This window comes from Myxine glutinosa, chromosome 2, assembly GCF_964187855.1.
Source record: "Myxine glutinosa chromosome 2, kmMyxGlut1.1, whole genome shotgun sequence".
NCBI lineage: Eukaryota > Metazoa > Chordata > Myxini > Myxiniformes > Myxinidae > Myxine > Myxine glutinosa.
The window spans coordinates 157775823-157797138 of record NC_136262.1 but is presented as its reverse complement, the minus strand read 5'-3'; the positions used below and the strand labels follow the sequence as shown (position 1 = coordinate 157797138).

The 21316-nt window shown below is 44.2% G+C and overlaps 1 protein-coding gene across 1 annotated transcript in view; it reads right to left on the bottom strand.

Moving 5' to 3' along the window:
- LOC144890816 (disabled homolog 2-interacting protein-like) overlaps nt 1-21316 on the bottom strand; it is a 75662-nt gene that overhangs the window by 33702 nt on the left and 20644 nt on the right. Inside the window, exon 2 of the mRNA XM_078772658.1 lies at nt 660-712. Within this exon, the coding sequence (XP_078628784.1) occupies nt 660-712 (53 nt within the window). The remainder of the gene's footprint in view (nt 1-659; nt 713-21316) is intronic.

Here is a 21316-nt window from a genome sequence, read left to right as displayed (position 1 = left end):
GGATACCCAGTTTAAGCACCATCTCACGTCATCCATCCTCATGACCATGATCTATATGAACCGCATTAACCCTTCCCAACCCAAACCAATCACTTGCTTCCTTTCAGCGTTTCCTCCACCTCAATGATCACGTCGTTTTACATTTTCATTGAAATTGATTTGCACTCTCACCATCATCTGGTACCGTCTACGATTCAGAGGTTGCTTCTTCAGGAACACCATTCAAATGTCTATCCAGCAGCTCGATCTTTAACTTCCTCATCTATTCCATCATCTTGTCTGTCCATTTTAATCCTTGCCTTCCTCCTCTTCCATCAACATTTCCAATCAGTATTGTTTTGTATTGGTTGAGGTGATTCTCAGCGTGGCCAAATATTACACATTGGGTCCCTCTGAACGATAGTTACACCTGTGACCGAGTGAAGCTGCTAAAACACTGCCATGGCATGACTGGAGAATTAAAACAAAAAGTTTGGAGCATTCACGGGAAAGATTGCTGTGATGAGAGGAAGTTGTTTGCGTCACTGTCGTGAGGAACAAGCAGCCACCACCGGCAAATTGGCAAAAGAAGAAAACAACAACAAAACATTTTCAGGTCTCTCTTCTTGGACTTGTAAATAAGTGTATATTTTGTGAAAAGATAAATTCTCAAAACTCACCAGGAAGCAGCTCTTCATCAACAGAACCATTCGACACTTTATGCTCCGCATTCCTGCAGAAAACAGATTTTGTAAAGCTGTCGTTAAATAAATGTCACAAATAAGAAACAATAGCAGAATAAAAATGCCGTCAGGCAGGAGAAAATCAGCTGCATCGGTTCTTTGTGTTTTCTACATTCAGACAGAAAACACCACCACTACACTGTGCTACCTACCCTACCAAGTATCTTCATACCTGATATCTCTACTAACCTTCACTCTTTCATTCCTCTTTTCTCTTGCCTCTGGAACAAACTCCCCCACTCCCTTCAATCCCACTCCTCCCTCCAGGTCTTCAAAACAGCTGTTCACCACCATCTCTTATCTTCCCCCATCCAAAACCTTGATCTTTTCTGCCCCCCGCTAATTCACCCCAGATCTACTTTTTTTGAAATTCCAACTTCTTTCCTAGAAGTCCTTGCAGTGTCCATATGGTTAATACCTCTCCCACAGCACTCTCCTTCCCACAGATCTCTCAATGTCCCTGCTCTCAAATGTTGTGTTTGTGTCCTTCCCCCTCTCTCCCCATCTTGTCTGCCGCTCCCCTTATTATATGTTTTATGTGTCAGTTTGACTTTTTGTGTGATTGTTAGCTCTTTCACGAGCCTCGATCTTGAATAAAAAATAATAATAAAAAAAGGAATTTAAGACAATATTTATCTGCTGGGTTTAGAGTAAAGAAAGTTAATAGAATTTTAGAATGTAAATAAAGTCATTGTTAAAAGACCTATATTGATGTTAATACAAAAAGGAGAACGGAAGCAAAAACATATTTTGAGAAGGACTTTTACAAATTAATCAATAATGCTGTATTTGGAAAAACTATGGAAAATGTTAGGAATGGACAAAACATAAGACTTGTTACATACCGGAAACAGGCATCTAAATTAATTAATAAACCAAGTTTTCAAAGGTTGGAGGTGTTTTCAGAGAACTTATTGTGCTTTTCATTTGAATAAAGAGAGCATTGAAATGGATAAACCTATTTATATGGGAACATCAATTATTGACTTGTCAAAGTTGTTAATGTATCACTACTTTTACAACAACTTAAAGAGGAGATATGTGGATGATATTAATCTACTTTTATGGATACAGAGTTTTATTTTCAAAATCAATACGGAAGATATTTATGAGGATATGTCTCAGGATGTTGATATTATGATACAAGCAATTATAAATCAGATAACAAACTATTCTCGACAAAGAATAAAAAGGTTATTGGAAAGTTTAAAGATGAATTGGGTGGAAAGATAATGAGTGAATTTGTAGGATTGAGAGCAAAGGCTTATGCTTATAAATATATTGATAATAATATTGACAAGTCAGAAGACGACGATGGTTCACGAGCGAGCGGTATTCAATGACAAAGGACGGACTATAAGCGAAACAGGCCCAGACTGGGGGGGTCGGGGGCCCACGTGGCAGGTGTCGGCCCCTGGATTGCGGTGTACATGCCTATTTACAAAGGGCCGCAATGCGCTGCATGCGCAGGCCTTTAAGAGCCAGCTGTACGTAATTGTGTCGGGTTTTGGCCTGGAAATGTCAAAACGAAGGTTCCTGACCTTGAAATGAGATAGAATATAATGTATAATCAGTTATGACGTTAGTTAGCTACACAATACCAAAAATTGGGTTCGATTCTGACAACTTTGAAAATTTGACCTTTGTGACCTTCAAAGGTCAAAGGTCGAAGATTCTGAAATTTGTTGGAAAACTTGTATTTCATGATGTATGTGATAATATAAAAACATGTATGACATTTCACCCTATCAGGAAGCGAAGAATGTAATAAAACCATCAAAAATCGACTTTTCTAAATTTTGTGACCTTGTGACCTTGACCTTGGGGCGAAAATGAAAAATCGAGCTCCGTGGGGCTAGACACGTGACATTGGCCTAACCAAATATCGAAACCCCTGTCAGATTCCACCAACTCCCTCGGAGAAGATGTAGCTTGAAATCGGTTACCCCCGAAAAAGACATCTTTTTCGGGCATGGCTCCGCCCACAATGACGCAATACGCCTACTCTCGGCATGACACAACTAGATAATGATATCGACCTCCCACCCAAATTTCATCAAGATCGGATGATATCATCGGGTAGTTATGCTGCGGACAGACAGACACACAGACACACACCCATGACGAATATAGTGGTCACTCTGTTTGACAACTCGTGAACCAAAAATAGTGATAAAAAGTTAAAGGGGGAAAAGAAAAATGTAATCAAAGAAACAATAAACTTTGAACATTATTACAAATGTTTAACCTTTGAGAAAGAAGAGTACAGAAAAATGAATACAATAAGAAGTTATAAACATCAATTATTTTCAGAGGAGGTAAATAAGAAGGTATTGGGGGCTTTTGATGAGAGGTTTATTTTAGACAATGGAATTGACAGCCTCCCTAATGGTTATAAGTGTTAAGATAAGTATAAGTGTTGAGATAAACATGAGTTAAGATATTTAAAAGATAAGTATGAGTGTTAAGATATAAATATGAATTAGTTTAAAAAGGAAATGGGGGTGGGGGGGGGGGGGGTTAACGGGCTCCCCCCACCTTTTTTAGTGGCATACAAATGGTATAACCAGCAATAACCAAACCACAGAATGGAGAAAATCACATCCTTGGTATAAAAATGGAAAACGTACAACTCAGGGGGTTCTCAGACAAGAGCAACAAGAGAGGTTTATCATTTCATCTCTGCCTAACAAAGATACTTAAACCAAGAACCAAGTTCAAACATACTGTCACGTCCGTGGCCAGCCTTGGACCAGAGCAGTCTTGACCTTGGCCTTGGACCAGAGCAGTCTTGACCTTGGCCTTGGACCAGAGCAGTCTTGACCTTGGCCTTGGACCAGAGCAGTCTTGACCTTGGCCTTGGACCAGAGCAGTCTTGACCTTGGCCTTGGACCAGAGCAGTCTTGACCTTGGCCTTGGACCAGAGCAGTCTTGACCTTGGCCTTGGACCAGAGCAGTCTTGACCTTGGCCTTGGACCAGAGCAGTCTTGACCTTGGCCTTGGACCGGACCAGAGCAGTCTTGACCTTGGCCTTGGACCGGACCAAACCAGCCGACCAGTTAACTCCGAGGTGTATTTCGAAACTTGGCGGGATTATCGTTGGCGCGCGCGGGAAACGTTAAAGGCCTAATCTAGTCAGACGGTCTCCACGGGATTTTATTCCTCGACCCACAAAGGAGGAAACGAATACGACACAAAAGTGAAATGCAACAATAATGAATTTATTAAAATAAACAGGAAACGTTTATAAACGTTTTAGCTCTTTCAAGAGCCTCCATATTGTATAAAAATAAAAATATAAAAAAAGGCAAAATTAATGTTGAGGTTAAAAATAACCTATTATTCCTAATTTGAGATGTCTGCACTATTAAGATACACGAAACAGACAACGGGATGATTGAAGAAAATAAAAATAAAATGCACCCTTCGACGTGGCACTGAGCTCCGGTGTCGACGAGTACTTCGTTGGGATCGGTCGCTGAGACGACCGCACGTCAAAACGTCCGAACAATGGCGCTGGTCGATCGTGCAGCGCACCGAGCAGTGCAGCAGGCGGCCAACGTTCCCCCGCTCCATCAACTTGGCAAAGGCTCCACAAAGCCACGAATGCTCTCTTTTTAGCGCACACGAGGAGAGCGACCGTCGACCACAAAGCGAGCATCAGAGAACTAGAAACTGCTTCTTCTTCCTCCTCCTCCACGATCCACGACCAACGCGACCGCAGCACTAGTTCGAGAGACACTGAGACAGCGACAGGAACAGGAAGGGACGCATCTTCCTTTTCCCCTTGCTGACGTCACTCCCTGACCAATCCTGACATCCCATTACATCATCCCATGGCTCCTCAACCAGTCACGAATCTCGGGGCGTGGTTTCTCCGTCTCGAGTCAGAGAGGTGGAGTCCAGCCATCCTTCGGGAATGTTTGGCTGGGTGGGGTTCCCTTGCCGATCGGAATGTCCGGTATACTGTCGGCTATTATGGTTGTTGTAATGGCGGCCCTTTTTGATGAAATAAAAACGAAGGGAACGACAACGGCACTCAGAAGAGAGCAAACCTCCGCCTGGTTGGCCATATCACTCAATGGTGATGAATCACTTAAACATAATACGAGCCGGATCGGGATCTTCACCAAAATTGAATTGATTCTTCCTGATCGCACACACAACCTGTCCAACAAGTTTCGTCCAAATCCATCCATAACTTTTTGAGATATCCTGCTATATATTCTTTTTGGCCCGATCTCCCAATGCAGTGGTGAAGAATCACTTTAAAAATTCGAGTAGCCGGATCCGAATCCTGATCTTAACCAAAATCTAACATTTCGTCCTTGTCACATACAGTACATTCAGAAAGTATTCAGACCCCTTCACTTTTTTCACATTTTGTTATGTTGCAGCCTTATGCTGAAATCGTTTAAATTCATTTTTTCCCTCATCAATCTGCACTCAATACCCCATAATGACAAAGAGATAACAGGATTTTAGAAAGTTTTGCAAATTTATTAAAAAGAAAAAACTGAAATATCACATTTACATAAGTATTCAGACCCTTTGCTTTGACACTTGAAATTTAGCTCAGGTGCCTCCCATTTCTCTTGATCATCTTTGAGATGTTTCTACACCTCGATTGGAGTCCACCTGTGGTAAATTTAATTGATTGGACATGATTTGGAAAGGCACACACCTGTCTATATAAGGTCTCACAGCTGACAATGCATGTCAGAGCAAAAACCAAGCCATGAGGTCGAAGGAACTGCCTGCAGAGCTCAGAGACAGGATTGTGTCGAGGCACAGATCTGAGGAAACCTACAAAAAAAAATTCTGCTGCATTGAAGGTTCCCAAGAGCACAGTGGCCTCCACAATTCTTAAATAGAAGAAGTTTGGAACAACCAGGACTCTTTCTAGAGCTGGCCGTCCGGCCAAACTGAGCAATCGGGGGAGAAGGGCCTTGGTAAGGGAGGTGACCAAGAACCCGATGGTCACTCTTGCTGAGCTCCAGAGATCCTGTGTGGAGATGGGAGAAACTTCCAGAAGGACAACCATCACTTCAACACTCCACCGATCTGGGCTTAATGGCAGAGTGGCCAGAGGGAAGCCTCTCCTCAGTGAAAGACACATGAAAGCCCACTTGGAGTTTGCAAAAGAGCACCTAAAGGACTCTCAGACTACGAGAAACATGATTCTGTGGTCTGATGAAATCAAGATTGAACTGTTTGGCTTCCGCCTAGCCACTCTGCCATAAAGCCCAGATCGGTGGAGTGTTGCAGTGATGGTTGTCCTTCTGGAAGTTTCTCCCATCTCCACACAGGATCTCTGGAGCTCAGCAAGAGTGACCTTCGGGTTCTTGATCACCTCTGTTACCAAGGCCCTTCTCCCCCGACTGCTCAGTTTGGCCGGGCGGCCAGCTCTAGAAAGAGTCCTGGTTGTTCCAAACTTCTTCCAATTAAGAATTATGGAGGCCACTGTGCTCCTGGGAACGTTCAATGCAGCAGAGATTTTTTTTTGTAGGCTTCCGCAGATCTGTGCCTCGACACAATCCTGTCTCTGAGCTCTGCAGGCAGTTACTTCGACCTCATGGCTTGGTTTTTGCTCTGATATGCATTGTCAGCTGTGAGACCTTATATAGACAGGTGTGTGCCTTTCCAAATCATGTCCAATCAATTAAATTTACCACAGGTGGACTCCAATCAAGGTGTAGAAACATCTCAAAGATGATCAAGAGAAATGGGAGGCACCTGAGCTAAATTTCAAGTGTCAGCAAAGGGTATGAATACTTATGTCAATGTGATATTTCAGTTTTTTCTTTTTAATAAATTTGCAAAACTTTATAAAATCCTGTTTTCTATTTGTCATTATGGGGTATCGAGTGTAGATTGATGAGGGTAAAAATGAATTTAAACAATTTCAGCATAAGGCTGCAACATAACAAAATGTGAAAAACGTGAAGGGGTCTGAATACTTTCTGGTTGCACTGTATGCTACATCTCTGCTAAATTTCGTCTGAATCCGTCCACAACGTTTTGAGATATTTTGTTCACAGATAAACGGAAAGACAAACAGACAGGGGTAAAAACATAACCTCCATCCACCTTTGGCAGCGGAGGTAAAAATCGCATGATGCAATACATACTGGGAATTATTAATGTTGTGCCCTTTCTGACGAACATAAAACACCACCGTCTGTGTGGTGACACGTAAACACTCTTAACCTGAACATTTACCCTGCTTATGTACATTGAAGTTCTGCATCTTCGCGTCACAAGGTCCATGTTAATTAATACATTCCTACCTTTCCGATGAGATTCATCCTTAACCCCACAAACATAACAATATTAATTGTCAATATACTCGATGGTGATGAGTTCAAAAAGAAAATTCAGTTATTCCCTAAAATAGAACAAACAAACATTTGTTGGCTCTCTGTGTGAGTTTAAAGGAAATATGGGGGTCCATTGAGAAGTTAACCTTTGTTGATGGCTTCGATGGGGAAGGGAGAAATAGACAAATTATTTGAGGGATATGGGGTTTTGGCCAAATAGTTTTTCAATTCGAAATTTAGACATTGTGATACGGGAAAAAATTAAATTTGGGTGTAAGGGGTGAGCGGCAGGGTGGGGAGGGGAAAGGAGAGGGGGCGCTTGTCGTAGGAAAATGTTGGTTTTGAGATAAGCGCCAAAATGGTAAAATGAGTGCAGCGAGTGAGCTATTTTGGTGATTGTCCCAAAACCAACATTTTCCTACTACTCACACCACCTCAACACCCAACACCTTCTCAAAGATAAGTACATGAACTGATTAATTCAATTCATGTGGCGTTAATTGAGAGAAAGCATTATGGGAGAAATGGCTTCCTCAAAGTTCCTTGTATTGGTTGACAGTATTGGTGGTATCTTTCGAATATAATATTGTACAAAGCACTTGGTGCGTCCTTTGTTATGGTTCAAATATTTGCAAACGAAGATTAATATTTTGATACATCTAGTTTAAGTGGTATTCAGTGTGTCACGTGTATCAATAAAAAGCTGAATGCCTCAACTCTGTGTTTACCTCAAAATATTGTCCCAAACCCATCTCTCTCTGTACCCACCTTACCCAGTCGTTCTCTCCTGACAAGGTGGAAAAGTTTCTGTCAAACCGAGACTCTGATTCTGCAACTGGACGAGACGGCATCAGCCTGCGGGACTTAAAATCCTGATCTGCCACTCTTTCACACCCTCTCTCTGTTCTCTTCACCCTCTCTTTTGCTCAAGGTCATTTGCCAGCATCAGCTTGGAAATCAGCCAACATCACCGCTTCACTTTTTTTTTTTTTTTGTATACAAGATCGAGGCTCGTGAAAGAGCTAACATTAATCACACAAAGAGTCAAACCGACACACAAAACACAAAAAACAAGGGGAGCGGCAGACAAGGTGAGGAGAGAGGGGGAAGGACACATACAAAACATTTGAGAGCAGGGACATCGGGAGGACTTGGGGGGAGGTGGGAGAGGTATAAAACATATGAACACTGCAAGGAATCTGGGGCGAATTAGCGGGAGTAGAAAAGATCAAGGTTTTGGATGGGGGAAGATAAGAGATGGTGGTGAACAGCTGTTTTAAAGACCTGGAGGGAGGAGTGGGATTGAAGGGAGTGGGGGAGTTTGTTCCAGAGGCGGGAGGAAAGGGGAATGAAAGAGTGAAGGTGAGCAGAGAGCCTCTATTTTGGCAGTTTAACCATAAGAGTGTTGCAGGCAGATCTTGTGCGACCTGAAGGAATATTGGGGGGACAGAGCACAGAGAGAGCTGGGGGAGCAAGGCCGGAGAGGAGTCGGTAGAAGACAGAAAGACCACCAACCTGCCTGCGGTGAGTGAGCGAAAGGCCCTCGGAGTTAACATCATCGCAGGAGATTCCAATGATTCTGAAAGCTTTGGCCTCAACAGCATGAAGCCGAGCTAGGTGTGAGACAGGAGCACCAGCCCAGAGGGAAGAACAGTATTCCATTGAGCTGCGGATGAAAGCCTTGTATGTGGTGAGGAGCTCAGGTGTGCCAAGGAAGGACTTCGCACGACGGAGGATGCCCAGTCGGCGAATGGCTTTGGAGGCCAGCTTGGAAATGTGGTTTTCCCAAGAAAGATCATGGCAGATAGTGAGACCCAAAAGCTTGAGCGACAGAACTTCTTGGACAGGATTGTTGAGAAAGTAGATGGGAGGGTTTTCCAGTCGGTCCTTTCGGAGAGACATTGTAAGAGTGTGAGATTTGTCAGGATTGAAAGACATGTTCCACTTTTTGACCAGTCTGTGATGTTGTCCAGGTCTGCAGACAGTGAGGAGGCTGCAGACTGCCGATCTGAGGGATGAGGAATGAGCGGCAGATAGTGGAGTCATCAGCAGAGAGATTTTTTTTTTGTATACAATATCGAGGCTCGTGAAAGAGCGAACATTAATCACATGAACACACAGAAAGACAAACCGACACATAAAACATATAACATAGGGAGCGGTAGACAAGATGGGGAGAGAGGGGGAAGGACACAAACACAACATTTGAGAGCAGGGACCGAGAGACATGGAGACATCGAGAGATCTGAGAGAGGGCGAGGGCTTTGGGGGGGGGGGGGGCGTGGGAAGGGGGCAGTGGGAGAGGTATAAAACATATGGACACTGCCAGGACTTCCAGGAAAGAAGTTGGAATTTCAAACAAGGTGGATCTGGGGTGAATTAGCGGGGGTAGAAAAGATCAAGGTTTTGGATGGGGGAAGATAAGAGATGGTGGTGAACAGCTGTTTTAAAGACCTGGAGGGAGGAGTGGGATTGAAGGGAGTGAGGGAGTTTGTTCCAGAGGCGGGAGAAAAGAGGAATGAAAGAGTGAAGGTGAGCGGAGAGCCGAGATTTCGGCAGTTTAACCATCAGAGGGTTGCTGGCAGATCTTGTGCGACCTGTAGGAATATTTGGGGGACAGAGCACAGAGAGAGCTGGGGGTGCAAGGCCGGAGAGGAGTCGGTAGAAGACAGAAAGACCACCTACCTGCCTGCGGTGAGTGAGTGAAAGGCCCTCAGAGATAGCTTCATCGCGGGAGATTCCAATAATTCTGAAAGCTTTGGTTTCAACAGCGTGAAGCCGAGCTAGGTGTGAGGCAGGAGCACCGGCCCATAGGGGAGAACAGTATTCCATTGAGCTGCGGATGAAAGCCTTGTATGTGGTGAGGAGCTCAGGTGTGCCGAGGAAGGACTTCGCACGACGGAGGATGCCAAGTCGGCGACTGGCTTTGGAGGCCAGCTTGGAAATGTGGTTTTCCCAAGAAAGATCATGGCAGATAGTGAGACCCAAAATCTTGAGCGACAGAACTTCTTGGAGAGGATTGTTTAGAAAGTAGATGGGAGGGTTGTCCAGTCGATCTTTTCGGAGAGACATAGTAAGAGTGTGAGATTTGTCAGGATTGAAAGACATGTTCCACTTGTTTGACCAGTCTGTGATTTTGTCCAGGTCTTCAGAGAGTGAGGAGGCAGCAGACTGCCGATCTGAGGGAAGAGGAATGGAGCGGCAGAGAGTGGAGTCATCAGCAAAGAGATAGAGAGGATTTTCGAGAGAGTCAGAGAGATCATTGATGAAGACCAGAAAAAGCACGGGGCCCAGAACACTGCCTTGGGGAACTCCAGCCTGAACAGGAAGAGGAGATGAGAGAAACCCATTCAGGGCCACACGTTGACGACGACTAGAGAGGAAGTCCGCCAGCCATGCGTGGAGATTTCCATGGATACCAAAGGAGGAGAGTTTGGTGAGCAGAGCGGGGTGCCAGACCGTGTCGAAGGCACGTGATATGTCGAGGGAGACAGCTCTAATTTCCTGTTTGGCATTGAGGACCTCCATCCATTGTTGAGACAGCAGAAGCAGCATGTCCAGAGTAGAGTGACCTGGTCTGAAACCAAATTGATGATCAGAGATCAAGCCATTGGAGAAGAGGAAAGATTTCATATCAGAAGCAATGATGGATTCCATGACTTTGCTGATAATTGGGAGAAGGCTGATTGGTCTGTAGTTGCTAGGATCTGTTTTTGCACCTTTTTTGTGCAAAGCGGTGATGTTGGCTGATTTCCAAGCAGATGGCAGTTGACCTTGAGCAAAAGAGAGGGTGAAGAGAACAGAGAGAGGGTGAGATAGAGCAGCAGAGCAGGATTTTAGGACCCGTGGGCTGATGCCGTCGGGTCCAGTTGCAGAATCAGAGTCGAGGGTTGACAGAAGCTTTTCCACCTTGTCAGGAGGAAAGGACACGGAGTCCAGGAGCAGCAGGGTACGACTGGGAAAGGTGGGAACGGAGAGAGGCATTCGGCTTTGTCACGTGCGGAGTCAACTGTGTAGCCATTTGAGGTCTGGGAACAAACACCAGAAACGGATTTGACCAGACGCCACCAGGATTTGGAGGAAGGAGACAGGTTTGAGAGTTCAATCTTGAGAGTGGAGAGATAGTGCTTCCTGGCACTCCTGAGGTTAGACACACACTTGTTTCGAGCTTCGTGGAAGGAACTGACATTGCCTTCAGTTGGATTTGCCTTCCAAGAGGCAAAGGCAAGTTGTTTCAGGGCAACTGCCTCACCACAACTTCCAGTGTACCATGGACGGGAGGAAGGGTAAGACAACTGAAGACGAGATGTGATAAATTTGTGCATGAGAGAGAGCAGTTTGCTTTGGAAGAATTCCCAGGAAGAATTGATGTCAGAGGCAGTAGAGATGGGAGACCAGTCCAGATGATTGATGGCTGCTTGCAGACCGTGCCAGTCGGCCTGAGTGAAATGCCAGACTCATCGGTGCTGAGGGGGCTCTCTGAGAATGGCCAGAGAGATGTCCACTTTAACAAGCACATAATCAGAAGAACCGATTGGAGCAGAAGAAGAGCAGCAGACATTTGCAGGGAAGTTAGTCATAACCAAGTCCAGAAGAGAAGATACTCCATTGACTGAGATCCGGGTCGGGAAATTGACAGATTGTGTCAGTCCAAATGAGTCGCAGAAGTCCTTTGCTGAGGTGCCATGGCTGGTGAGAGATGAACCCACACCCAGCCAGCTGGCATGATGACAGTTTACGTCGCCACATATGAGAAAGAGAGAGTTTGGATGAGTTGATAGAAGTTGGTCCATGTTGTCCGACAGCGAAATGTAAATGGAGTCATCACTGTTTGGAGGACGGTACAGAACACATATGAACAAAAGGTGGGAGCAGAGAGGAAGCCATAGCCACAGGTACTCCTGGGGGTGGGGTCGAAAGAGGGCAGTGCAGGGAGAGTGAGGAAGATAATTTTTGATAAAGATAGCCACCCCACCACCAGGTCAAGGTAAGGCAGACATAAGAAAGGTGCGAAAACAGATCCTTGCAACTACAGACCAATCAGCCTGCACTCAATTATCAGCATAGTCATGGAATCCATCATTGCTTCGGATATCAAATCCTTCCTCTTCTCCAATGGCTTGATCTCTGATCATCAATTTGGATTCAGACCAGGTCACTCTACTCTAGACGTGCTGCTTCTGCTGTCTCAACAATGGATGGAGGTCCTCAATGCCAAACAGGAAATTAGAGCTGTCTCCCTTGACATATCACATGCCTTCGATACGGTCTGGCACCCCGCTCTGCTTACCAAACTCTCCTCCTATGGTATCCATTGAAACCTCCACGCATGGCTTGCAAACTTCCTTTCTGGTCGCAGTCAACGTGTGGCCCTGAATGGAATTCTCTCATCTCCTCTTCCTGTTCAGGCTGGAGTTCCCAAAGGCAGTGTTCTGGTCCCTGTGCTGTTTTCTGGTCTTCATCAATGACCTCTCCGACTCTCTGGGAAATTATCTCTTTCTATTTGCTGATGACTCCACTCTCTGCCGCTCCATACCTCATCCCTCAGATCGGAAGTCTGCAGCCTCGTCAATCTCTGCAGACCTGGACAAAATCACAGACTGGTCAAACAAGTGGAACACGTCTTTCAATCCTGACAAATCTCACACTCTCACTATGTCTCTCCAAAAAGACCATCAGGACAACCCTCCCATCTACTTTCTGAACAATCCTCTCAAAGAAGTTCTGTCACTCAAGCTTTTGGGTCTCACTATCTGCCATGATCTTTCCTGGGAAAACCACATTTCCAAGCTGGCCTCCAAAGCCAGTTGCCAACAGGGAATCCTCCGTCGTGCAAAGTCCTTCCTTGGCACACCTGAGCTCCTCCCCACATAAAAGGCTTTCATCCGTAGATCAATGGAACACTGCTCTCCCCTCTGGGCTGGTGTTCCTGCCTCACACCTGGCTCGGCTTCACACTGTTGAAACCAAAGCTTTCAGAATCATTAGAATCTCCCACGATGAAGCCAACTCCGAGGGCCTTTCACTCGCTCACGACAGGCAAGTAGGTGGTCTTTCTGTCTTCTTCAGACTCCTCTCCGGCCTTGCTCCCCCAGATGTCTGTGCTCTGTCCCCACAAATATTCCTTCAGGTCGCACAAGATCTGTTAGCATCCCTCTCTGGTGAAACTGCCATAAATCAAGACGCTCTGCTCACCTTCACTCTTTCATTCCTCTTTTCTCCCACCTCTGCAACAAACTCCCTCACTCTCTTCAGTCCCATTCCTCCCTCCAGGTCTTTAAAACAGCTGTTCACCACCAGTGTACATTTGTTTCATACCTCTCCCACCCCCTCCCCTTCCCCTGCCCCCCCCTCCCACAGATCTCCCGATGTCCCTGTTCTCTACTGTTGTACTTGTGTGCTTCCCTCTCTCTCCCCATCTTGTCTCCCACTCCTTTTATTTTATGTTTTATGTGTCCATTTATGTTTCTTTGTGATTAATGTTGGCTCTTACACGAGCCTCGATCTTGTATACAAAATGATAATAATAATAATAATAATAATAATAATAATAATAATAATAATAATTCACATCCCTCTCTTCAGATCAAGTATCTCCTGATGCTTCTCATTTGCACTTCTCGATAGACATTCATGTCACTTTTAACTTTCTCTTCTTCGTCAGATACCTCTCCCTTATTTTGGAGTCTTGCTGTGGGAACAGTTGTAGCAGTGGGAACAGGTGTAGGTCAAGATTTTCACGAATCGCTTGACCAATCAACCTCGACTTGGACAAAATCACAGACTGGGCAAACAAGTGGAACATGTCCTTCAATCCTGACAAATCTCACACTCTTACGATGTCTCTCCGAAAAGACCGACTGGACAACCCTCCCATCCACTTTCTGAATAATCCTCTCCAAGAAGTTCCGTCACTCAAGCTTTTGGGGCTCACTATCTGCCATGATCTTTCCTGGGAAAACCACATTTCAAATCTGGCCTCCAAAGCCAGTCGCCGACTGGGCATCCTCAGTCGTGCGAAGTCCTTCCTTCGCACACCTGAGCTCCTCACCACATACAAGGCTTTCATCCGCAGCTCAATGGAATACTGCTCTCCCCTCTGGGCTGGTGCTCCTGCCTCACACCGAGCTCGTCTTCACGCTGTTGAAACCAAAGCGTTCAGAATCATTGGAATCTCCCGCGATGAAGCTAACTCCAAGGGCCTTTCACTCACTCACCGCAGGCAGGTTGGTGGTCTTTCCGTCTTCTACCGACTCCTCTCTGGCCTTGCCCCCCCCCAGCTCTCTCTGGGCTCTGTCCCCCAAATATTCCTGCAGGTCGCACAAGATCTGCCTGCAACCCTCTTATGGTTAAACTGCCAAAATCAAGACACTCTGCTCACCTTCACTCCTTCTTTCCTCTTTTCTCCCGCCTCTGGAACAAACTCCCTCACTCTCTTCAATCCCACTCCACCCTCCAGGTCTTTAAAACAGCTGTTCACCACCATCTCTTATCTTCCCCCATCCAAAACCTTGATCTTTTCTACCCCTGCTAATTTCACCCCAAATCCACTTTTTTGAAATACCAACTTCTGTCCTGGAAGTCCTTGGTGTCCTTGTGTTTTATGCTTCTCCCACCCCCGGCACCCCCCTTCCCACGCCTCCTCCCCCCAAGCCCTTCCCTCCCACACATCTCCCTGCTCTCAAATGTAATGTTTGTGTGCTTCCCCTTCTCTCCCCATCTTGTCTTCCGCTCCCTCTTTTTATATATCTTGTTTGTCTGGTTGATTTGTTTGTGAAATAAATGTTAGCTCTTTCACGAGCTTCGATTCAGTATACAAAAAAAAAAAAAAACAAGTACACATACATTCAAAGTACACCGCCCCATGCCAAATAATTAAATATGCTGCAGCGCGGCATTGCCGGGGCGCCTCCGGCGCCCGGCAATACCGCAGTGCAGCTCGTTGAGGCTGCATTGGGAGGGAGAGGTGTACACTAATTGATTGATTAATTGTATAATTAAAATCAATAAAAGATTATCACAAAATATTTTCTTAATCAATTGGCTAATAGCATACCTAAAGCACTAGTGCTTCATCCGAAGATGTATCTTTTAGAAATTTAATTAAATAAGTCATTTATAAAAAATTAAATAATTAATTGATTACTCAATAAATAATTAATCGATTAATCAATAAATACTTAATAGATGAAATGATTAATCAATAAATCAAAAATATCCTTGATAGCCACATCACTTGGTCACTCATGTCCAAATATTAGCTTCCCAGCTCAAAAGGTGCCTGAGATATTGGCCAAATGAGAAAGAAAATAAATAAATGATTAATAATGAAAATAAATAAATAATCATAAAAAAATTAAATTATTAATCAATTTGGTCAGAGAACACATAAACTACCACTATTTCATCAGAATCTGTAACTTAAAAAAAAAAAAAATTTTTGTCATTAATCGAATAATTAAATAATTAATCGATTAATTGATTAATTAATAAATCAAAAATATCCTTTGCAGCCAAATCACCTGGTCATTGGCATGTCCAAATATCAGCTTCCTAACTCAAAAGGTGCCTGAGTTAATAATGGTCAGAAGAGAAATGAAATTTAATTAATTAAATAAGTACTTAATTAAACGCTAATAATTAAATAACTCCTCAATTAATTGATTATTCAAAAAACAAAAAATACCGTATTTGACAAAGGACTTGCTCACTACTGTGCCGAAATTTCAGCTTCCTAGCTCAAAGGATGGCTGAGATATCATCCGGACAACCAAGGAAACAAGAAAACAAACAAACAAGAAACCAGAGTGAAAACTGAGTACTCTCTTTCAGCGTGCGTCACTGCCAAGCCCCCTTCGGTGCCCGGCAATGACGATTTGCAATGCCTGGAGGTGGCATAGGAAAGGAGCGGTGTACAACAAACAACCAGAGTGAAAACTGAGTACTCTCTTTCAGCGTGCGTCACTGCCGAGCCCCCTTTGGTGCCCGGCAATGACGATTTGCAATGCCTGGAGATGGCATAGGAAAGGAGCGGTGTACAAAAAAAAATATCGTTTTGTTGACTGGCAGGAATTTATCATTTGTTCAGGGTACTGGCAATAATTTGTCAACTCTTTACAAGAGACATGCCAGCTCAGTTTAAACAACTCAGTGGAATCCTTCAGCCCTGAAACTTCCAAACAATGGTACAGAAAATATTTCAAGAGCAAAATGTGATGGAGATACGACAGGGAGAGCTTGAATTTCCTGAAAGGAATACCATTTCCATTGCGCGCAAGTTTCATGTCGGGACATTCCAAAGGGATATTTTCTCATACTTACACGTCATGTGCAATGTCACCACCGCACTTGTTCTTTTTATGTGTTGTAAACTTTTGCCTAGGTTGAAAAAGATTGAAATGTTAGCTTCTTGTACATTTGTTGTGGTGGATATAGTCAAAAAGAAGTTAAAAAAGTCAAGAGGAGGAAAACAAAATTATTTACTTCAGACGCTTCCAACAGCTCATTTTCTTCGTCTTCGATGACGAAGACGTGTTAATCTTTGGTTCCCTGCAAAAGAACAGATCTCTTCATCCAAAACCGAGTTCAAATGTGCTAAACCGGTGAATAATCAATAAATGAATGAATTCAAATAAATAAATATGTAATAATGGTAATAAATAATAATAAATGGTAATAATGCTCCTAATCTATATACAGACTTGGCATTTAATATGGAATATATATATATTTTTTCTTAACTTGAGTTTACTTTCTGAACTCAGTATATCAATCTGGTGAGTTTATTTTACCCTTCGGTGATGTCTTTGCTGAAAGAACCATGTCACCGATTGTCTTTCGCAGCAAGAAGTCAATAACAAGATTATATCACAGGTGGCGTGACAAAATGTAAGGACAGGTACATTTGACGATTGGCTTCACAATCGGGTATATATGGGTTATTGCGTTCTGTATTAGTGGAAAACAACTACTGCACGTCTACAAAAGTTATTGCCGCTTCCTCTGGAGATGGTCCGTCAACTTGACAATGCTGTTTGTCATGGAGTGGTGGCTTTACGAAATTCTGGCATGAAACAGCATGCTATTGCTCGGCAGTATGGCATCACTCAAGGTCAGGTGTCAAAGATCCTGAAACGAAATGCTCAGAGGGATGTCCCTACTCCAATACCGAGGCCAGGACGTCCACGCAGAACCACAAAGAGATGATCGCCAGCTGCACCGGTTAGTCTGCAATGGCCGTGGCCAAGTCAGCTAATCGGCTTCGGGCTGAGTCGCAGCAACTGACAAATGTGCCTGTATCCAGAAGGCTAGTCAACCAACGACTGGTTCAAGCAGGCTATCGTGCCAGGCGTCCCCTGAGAAAGCCACGCCTGACCAGACAACACAGCCAGCACCGATTGCAGTGGGCCAGAGAGCACCGTCAATGGCAGCCAGGAAACTGGAATTCACGTGACCTTCAGTGATGAGTCTAGATTTCTGGTCTTTCGTCAAGATGGCCGTGTCCGAGTGCGGAGACAAGTGCATGAAGCCCACAACGAAGATTGTATAGTGTCAAGAGTCCAAGCTGGAGGTGGTGGGGTGACCATTTGGGCTGCTTTTCATGCAGGGGGCAAAACTGACCTGGTTGTTCTGAATGGAAACCTGAACCAGTTCAAGTACAGGGTCATTCTGGAAGAAACATTGCTTCCATTTGCTCGTGCAGCCTTTCGAGGAGACTTTGTCTTCCAAGATGACAATGCACGGCCTCATCGTGCTCGCATGATCCAACACTTTCTTGCTGACCGTGGTGTAGAGCATATGGAGTGGCCTGCCATGTCCCCAGATATGAATCCGATAGAGAACTTGTGGGCAGAATTAACGCGTCAAATCGACAACTTGGACCAGCAGCCTACCTCTGTGCGTGAATTGCAGCAGACTATTGTCACTGCATGGCAAGCGATTCCTGTCCAAACCTTGGCAAATCTCGTGAACAGCATGCCTCGACGTGTACGTGCTCTCCTGAATGCTCGTGGGGGTTACACGAAGTACTGAACTGTAATTTTACTGTCCGTAATCCCAGTCATAATTTCGCTTTTGTTTTTGTTGAAATTTTTTTTGGCTAATGTGCAAAATAAAGAGATACTTCTGGAAAACGTACAGAAGTTTAACACAGTACAGTACTGTCCGTGAATTGAGTTCGATATCAGTTTACATCACTTTCAAGGATCAATTTATTTGTTTCGAAATGTCAAATGTGGTTTTTGTTTCTTTTAAAGGTCACATTAACAAAATCTAGAATAATTTCAACATAATTCCAATGAACTTTTGGTTCTAAGTCATCTTGAAAAGTATGTTCACCCCCACAAAAAAAATATTCCATATTAAATGCCAAGTCTGTATATAAACGTGAGTTGTCTGTGTGTGTGTGTGTGTGTCCGCGTATTATTCAGAGATGGCTGAACGCATTTTCATCAAACTTTCATCAGTGAGTGCCTGGGAGTGTTTTAGGCAAAAAAAAAAATTGAAAAAATAAAGTTCGTTTTTTTGGAGTTAACAAAAATAAAATAATTTTTTTTTAAAAACATCGCTCGATAGTGCTGAAGCCTTTTAAAATGAATGAGAGTTATATACAAGTACACATTCGCATCAATAAATACAAAACAATTACCAGACATTTGAATACAAATAAATCAAACAATTCCGGAAGTGTACGAATGAGTATTAGTACGTAATTAGTATTAGTAATTCATTAGTACGGCTTCTTCTTCTTCCTGATCGGCATCACACTCAACTAAGAAACGTGAGCCACTCCCCTTCCCCCCTCCTTCCCCCCCTCCCCTTCCCCCAATCCTCTTCCTCCACCCCTTCCCTTCCTCTCCTCCCCTCCCCTTTAAGATATAAATACTCTGTAAAAGAGCTTCCAATTCTGACTGCTCCCCTTCCTTCCCCCCTCCTTCCCCTTCCCCTCCCCCACTCCTCCCCCGCCCAGCAACGCCGGGTACTTCTGCTGGTATGTAATAATGGTGAATAATGGTAATAAATGTGTGAATCTGTATCACATACATTCTTCATTTCAACAACTGACATAATAATGTCCCCTCCAGAAACATCATGTAAAATAAAACAATTTGGGCAACGGTGTATAAAAGAGAACAAAAAAACCCCACAATTTTGGCAAGATGGGCGGACAGACGAGAGAATGTGCAATCAATGCGTTTCAGATTTGGAAAAGACCTCGCAGAGTAACATCCAACACATAAGATGAGCCTGGAGTTCAGATATTTCCAAAGTGATTGCTTCTTCAGGTTACCGTCCTCGTACCAGGGGAAAGGGAGATGCGTTGTGATTGTGGTTTGAGCCTTTCCCATTGTTCTCTTCCTCATGCCCAAACCTTCATTTTCCTTAAATCCTCTTTCCCAAACCTTCATTTTCCTTCAGTATTTTTCCCAAACCTTCATTTTTCCTCTTTTTATTCGAACCTCATTTCCAAACTCGTATTTACCGACACCTGTACTTGAACTGACCGCCATTTTCAAGCACCCATTCTCAAACCGTTATTTCCTGACACCCGGATTTGAAACCCCCTTCTCAAACACACCTTCTCAAATCACATCACCTCACCATTCTTTCCACCTCCTCACGTCTGGGTAACGCAAAAGCTCCTCACATTCTGGTAACTGTTTTTCGCTCCTCATTTCCTGGTAACGCAAAAGGTGCCACACACGGTGCTCCCCAAACTGCCGAGCAGAACAGGCAATGACCTCATCCCGGTAAGACTGACATCTTGCATGGCTTTCGCACACGCACCGCACAACCTTACATTTTTCAGCGCATACACCTCAGGGCTCACCTGTTGTGGAGCAACATTGAACGACACAAGACCTCCAATTTTTGTCAGCGCTAAACACCCACGATACACTCCACGACAGCACACCTCTCGCTTGCACCACTCGTCTTCCTGCATTGACACCTCGTTGAGCCCGACGGCGCCAAGCCTATTTACATGAGGGTGAGGAATGGGTCGCCAACACGCCCCCGACTTCTTACTTTATGTCCCCTTTTCTGTCTAATTTCCCAGGATGAACGTGGAACCTATCTGTATTTTGTTTAAAGCCAGTTGTACAAGGGGTTTCGTTGAATGCTCGGGATAGGACTGTTTCTCATGTGACACTGCATTCTCTTGTAAATACGTGCCTGTTTCATGCTAGATTTGTTGTTTCCAAACCTGCTTGATTGTCTCTTTCCTTCATTGGTTAGACGTAGCAAACAATAAATAGAAGGGAGGTTGTACCCCACTGATTCACCACGCAAGTCTAGCCGGAATCCCGCCTACGGTTTTGCTCGGCCTTATGTAATAAAAAGATAAAGGTGGGAGCCGAGAGCATAGTCCGATCTGATGTAACTAGTTCGTCACCGGGAAAGTAAAGTGAAAGTTGGCCGCAGGGACTCTGCCAGATTTTAATCACCTTAGACGGCGTCCGTGGTTGCTTCGCAACCCGTCGGGTCGCGGATTTATCCACGACTCATTGGTTTCAGGATCCAACGTCAGGAAGCAGGTCCGAGAGAGGCCACTAGTTACCAGGTGATGTACCCATAACATATGCTTGTTCATCGCCAGGTGATATTTCTGCAGCTCCTCCACCACCTTCTCATATCCATAAACTCCAACACCACCTCAACACCATCTCAGTGATAAGTACATGAACTGATCAATTTAATTAATACGGTGTTCATCGAGAGCAGGCATTACGGGAGAAATGGCCTCCTCAAAGTCCATTGTATTGGTTGACAGTATTGCTGGTATTATTCTGATATAATATTGCGCAAAGCAGTTGTTGCGTTCTTCGTTGTTAATGAAATATTTGCAATCGAATATTAATATTTTGATACGTCTGGTTTAAGTGGTATTCCGTGTATCACATCCGTCTCCTCAGATCAGGTACCTCATGACGCTTCTCATTTGCATTTCTCGATAGACATTCGTATCCCCACCTTACACTTTCTCTTCTTCATCAGATACCTCTCCCTTATTTTGGAGTCTGGCTGTGGGAACAGTTGTGGCAGTGGGAACAGGTGTAGCACAAGGTTTTCACGAATCGGTTGACCAATCGTTTTGTTGACTGGCAGGAATTCATCATTTGTTCAGGGTACCGGCAATAATTTGTGAACTCTTTACAAGAGACATGCCAACCCGGTTAAACTACAACTGCACTCAGTAGAGAGCATCCCTCCGCCAGTTACGTTTTGTATCCCACCGATGGGCCGGATCTGGATTCGGACCTGAACCAAAATCTAA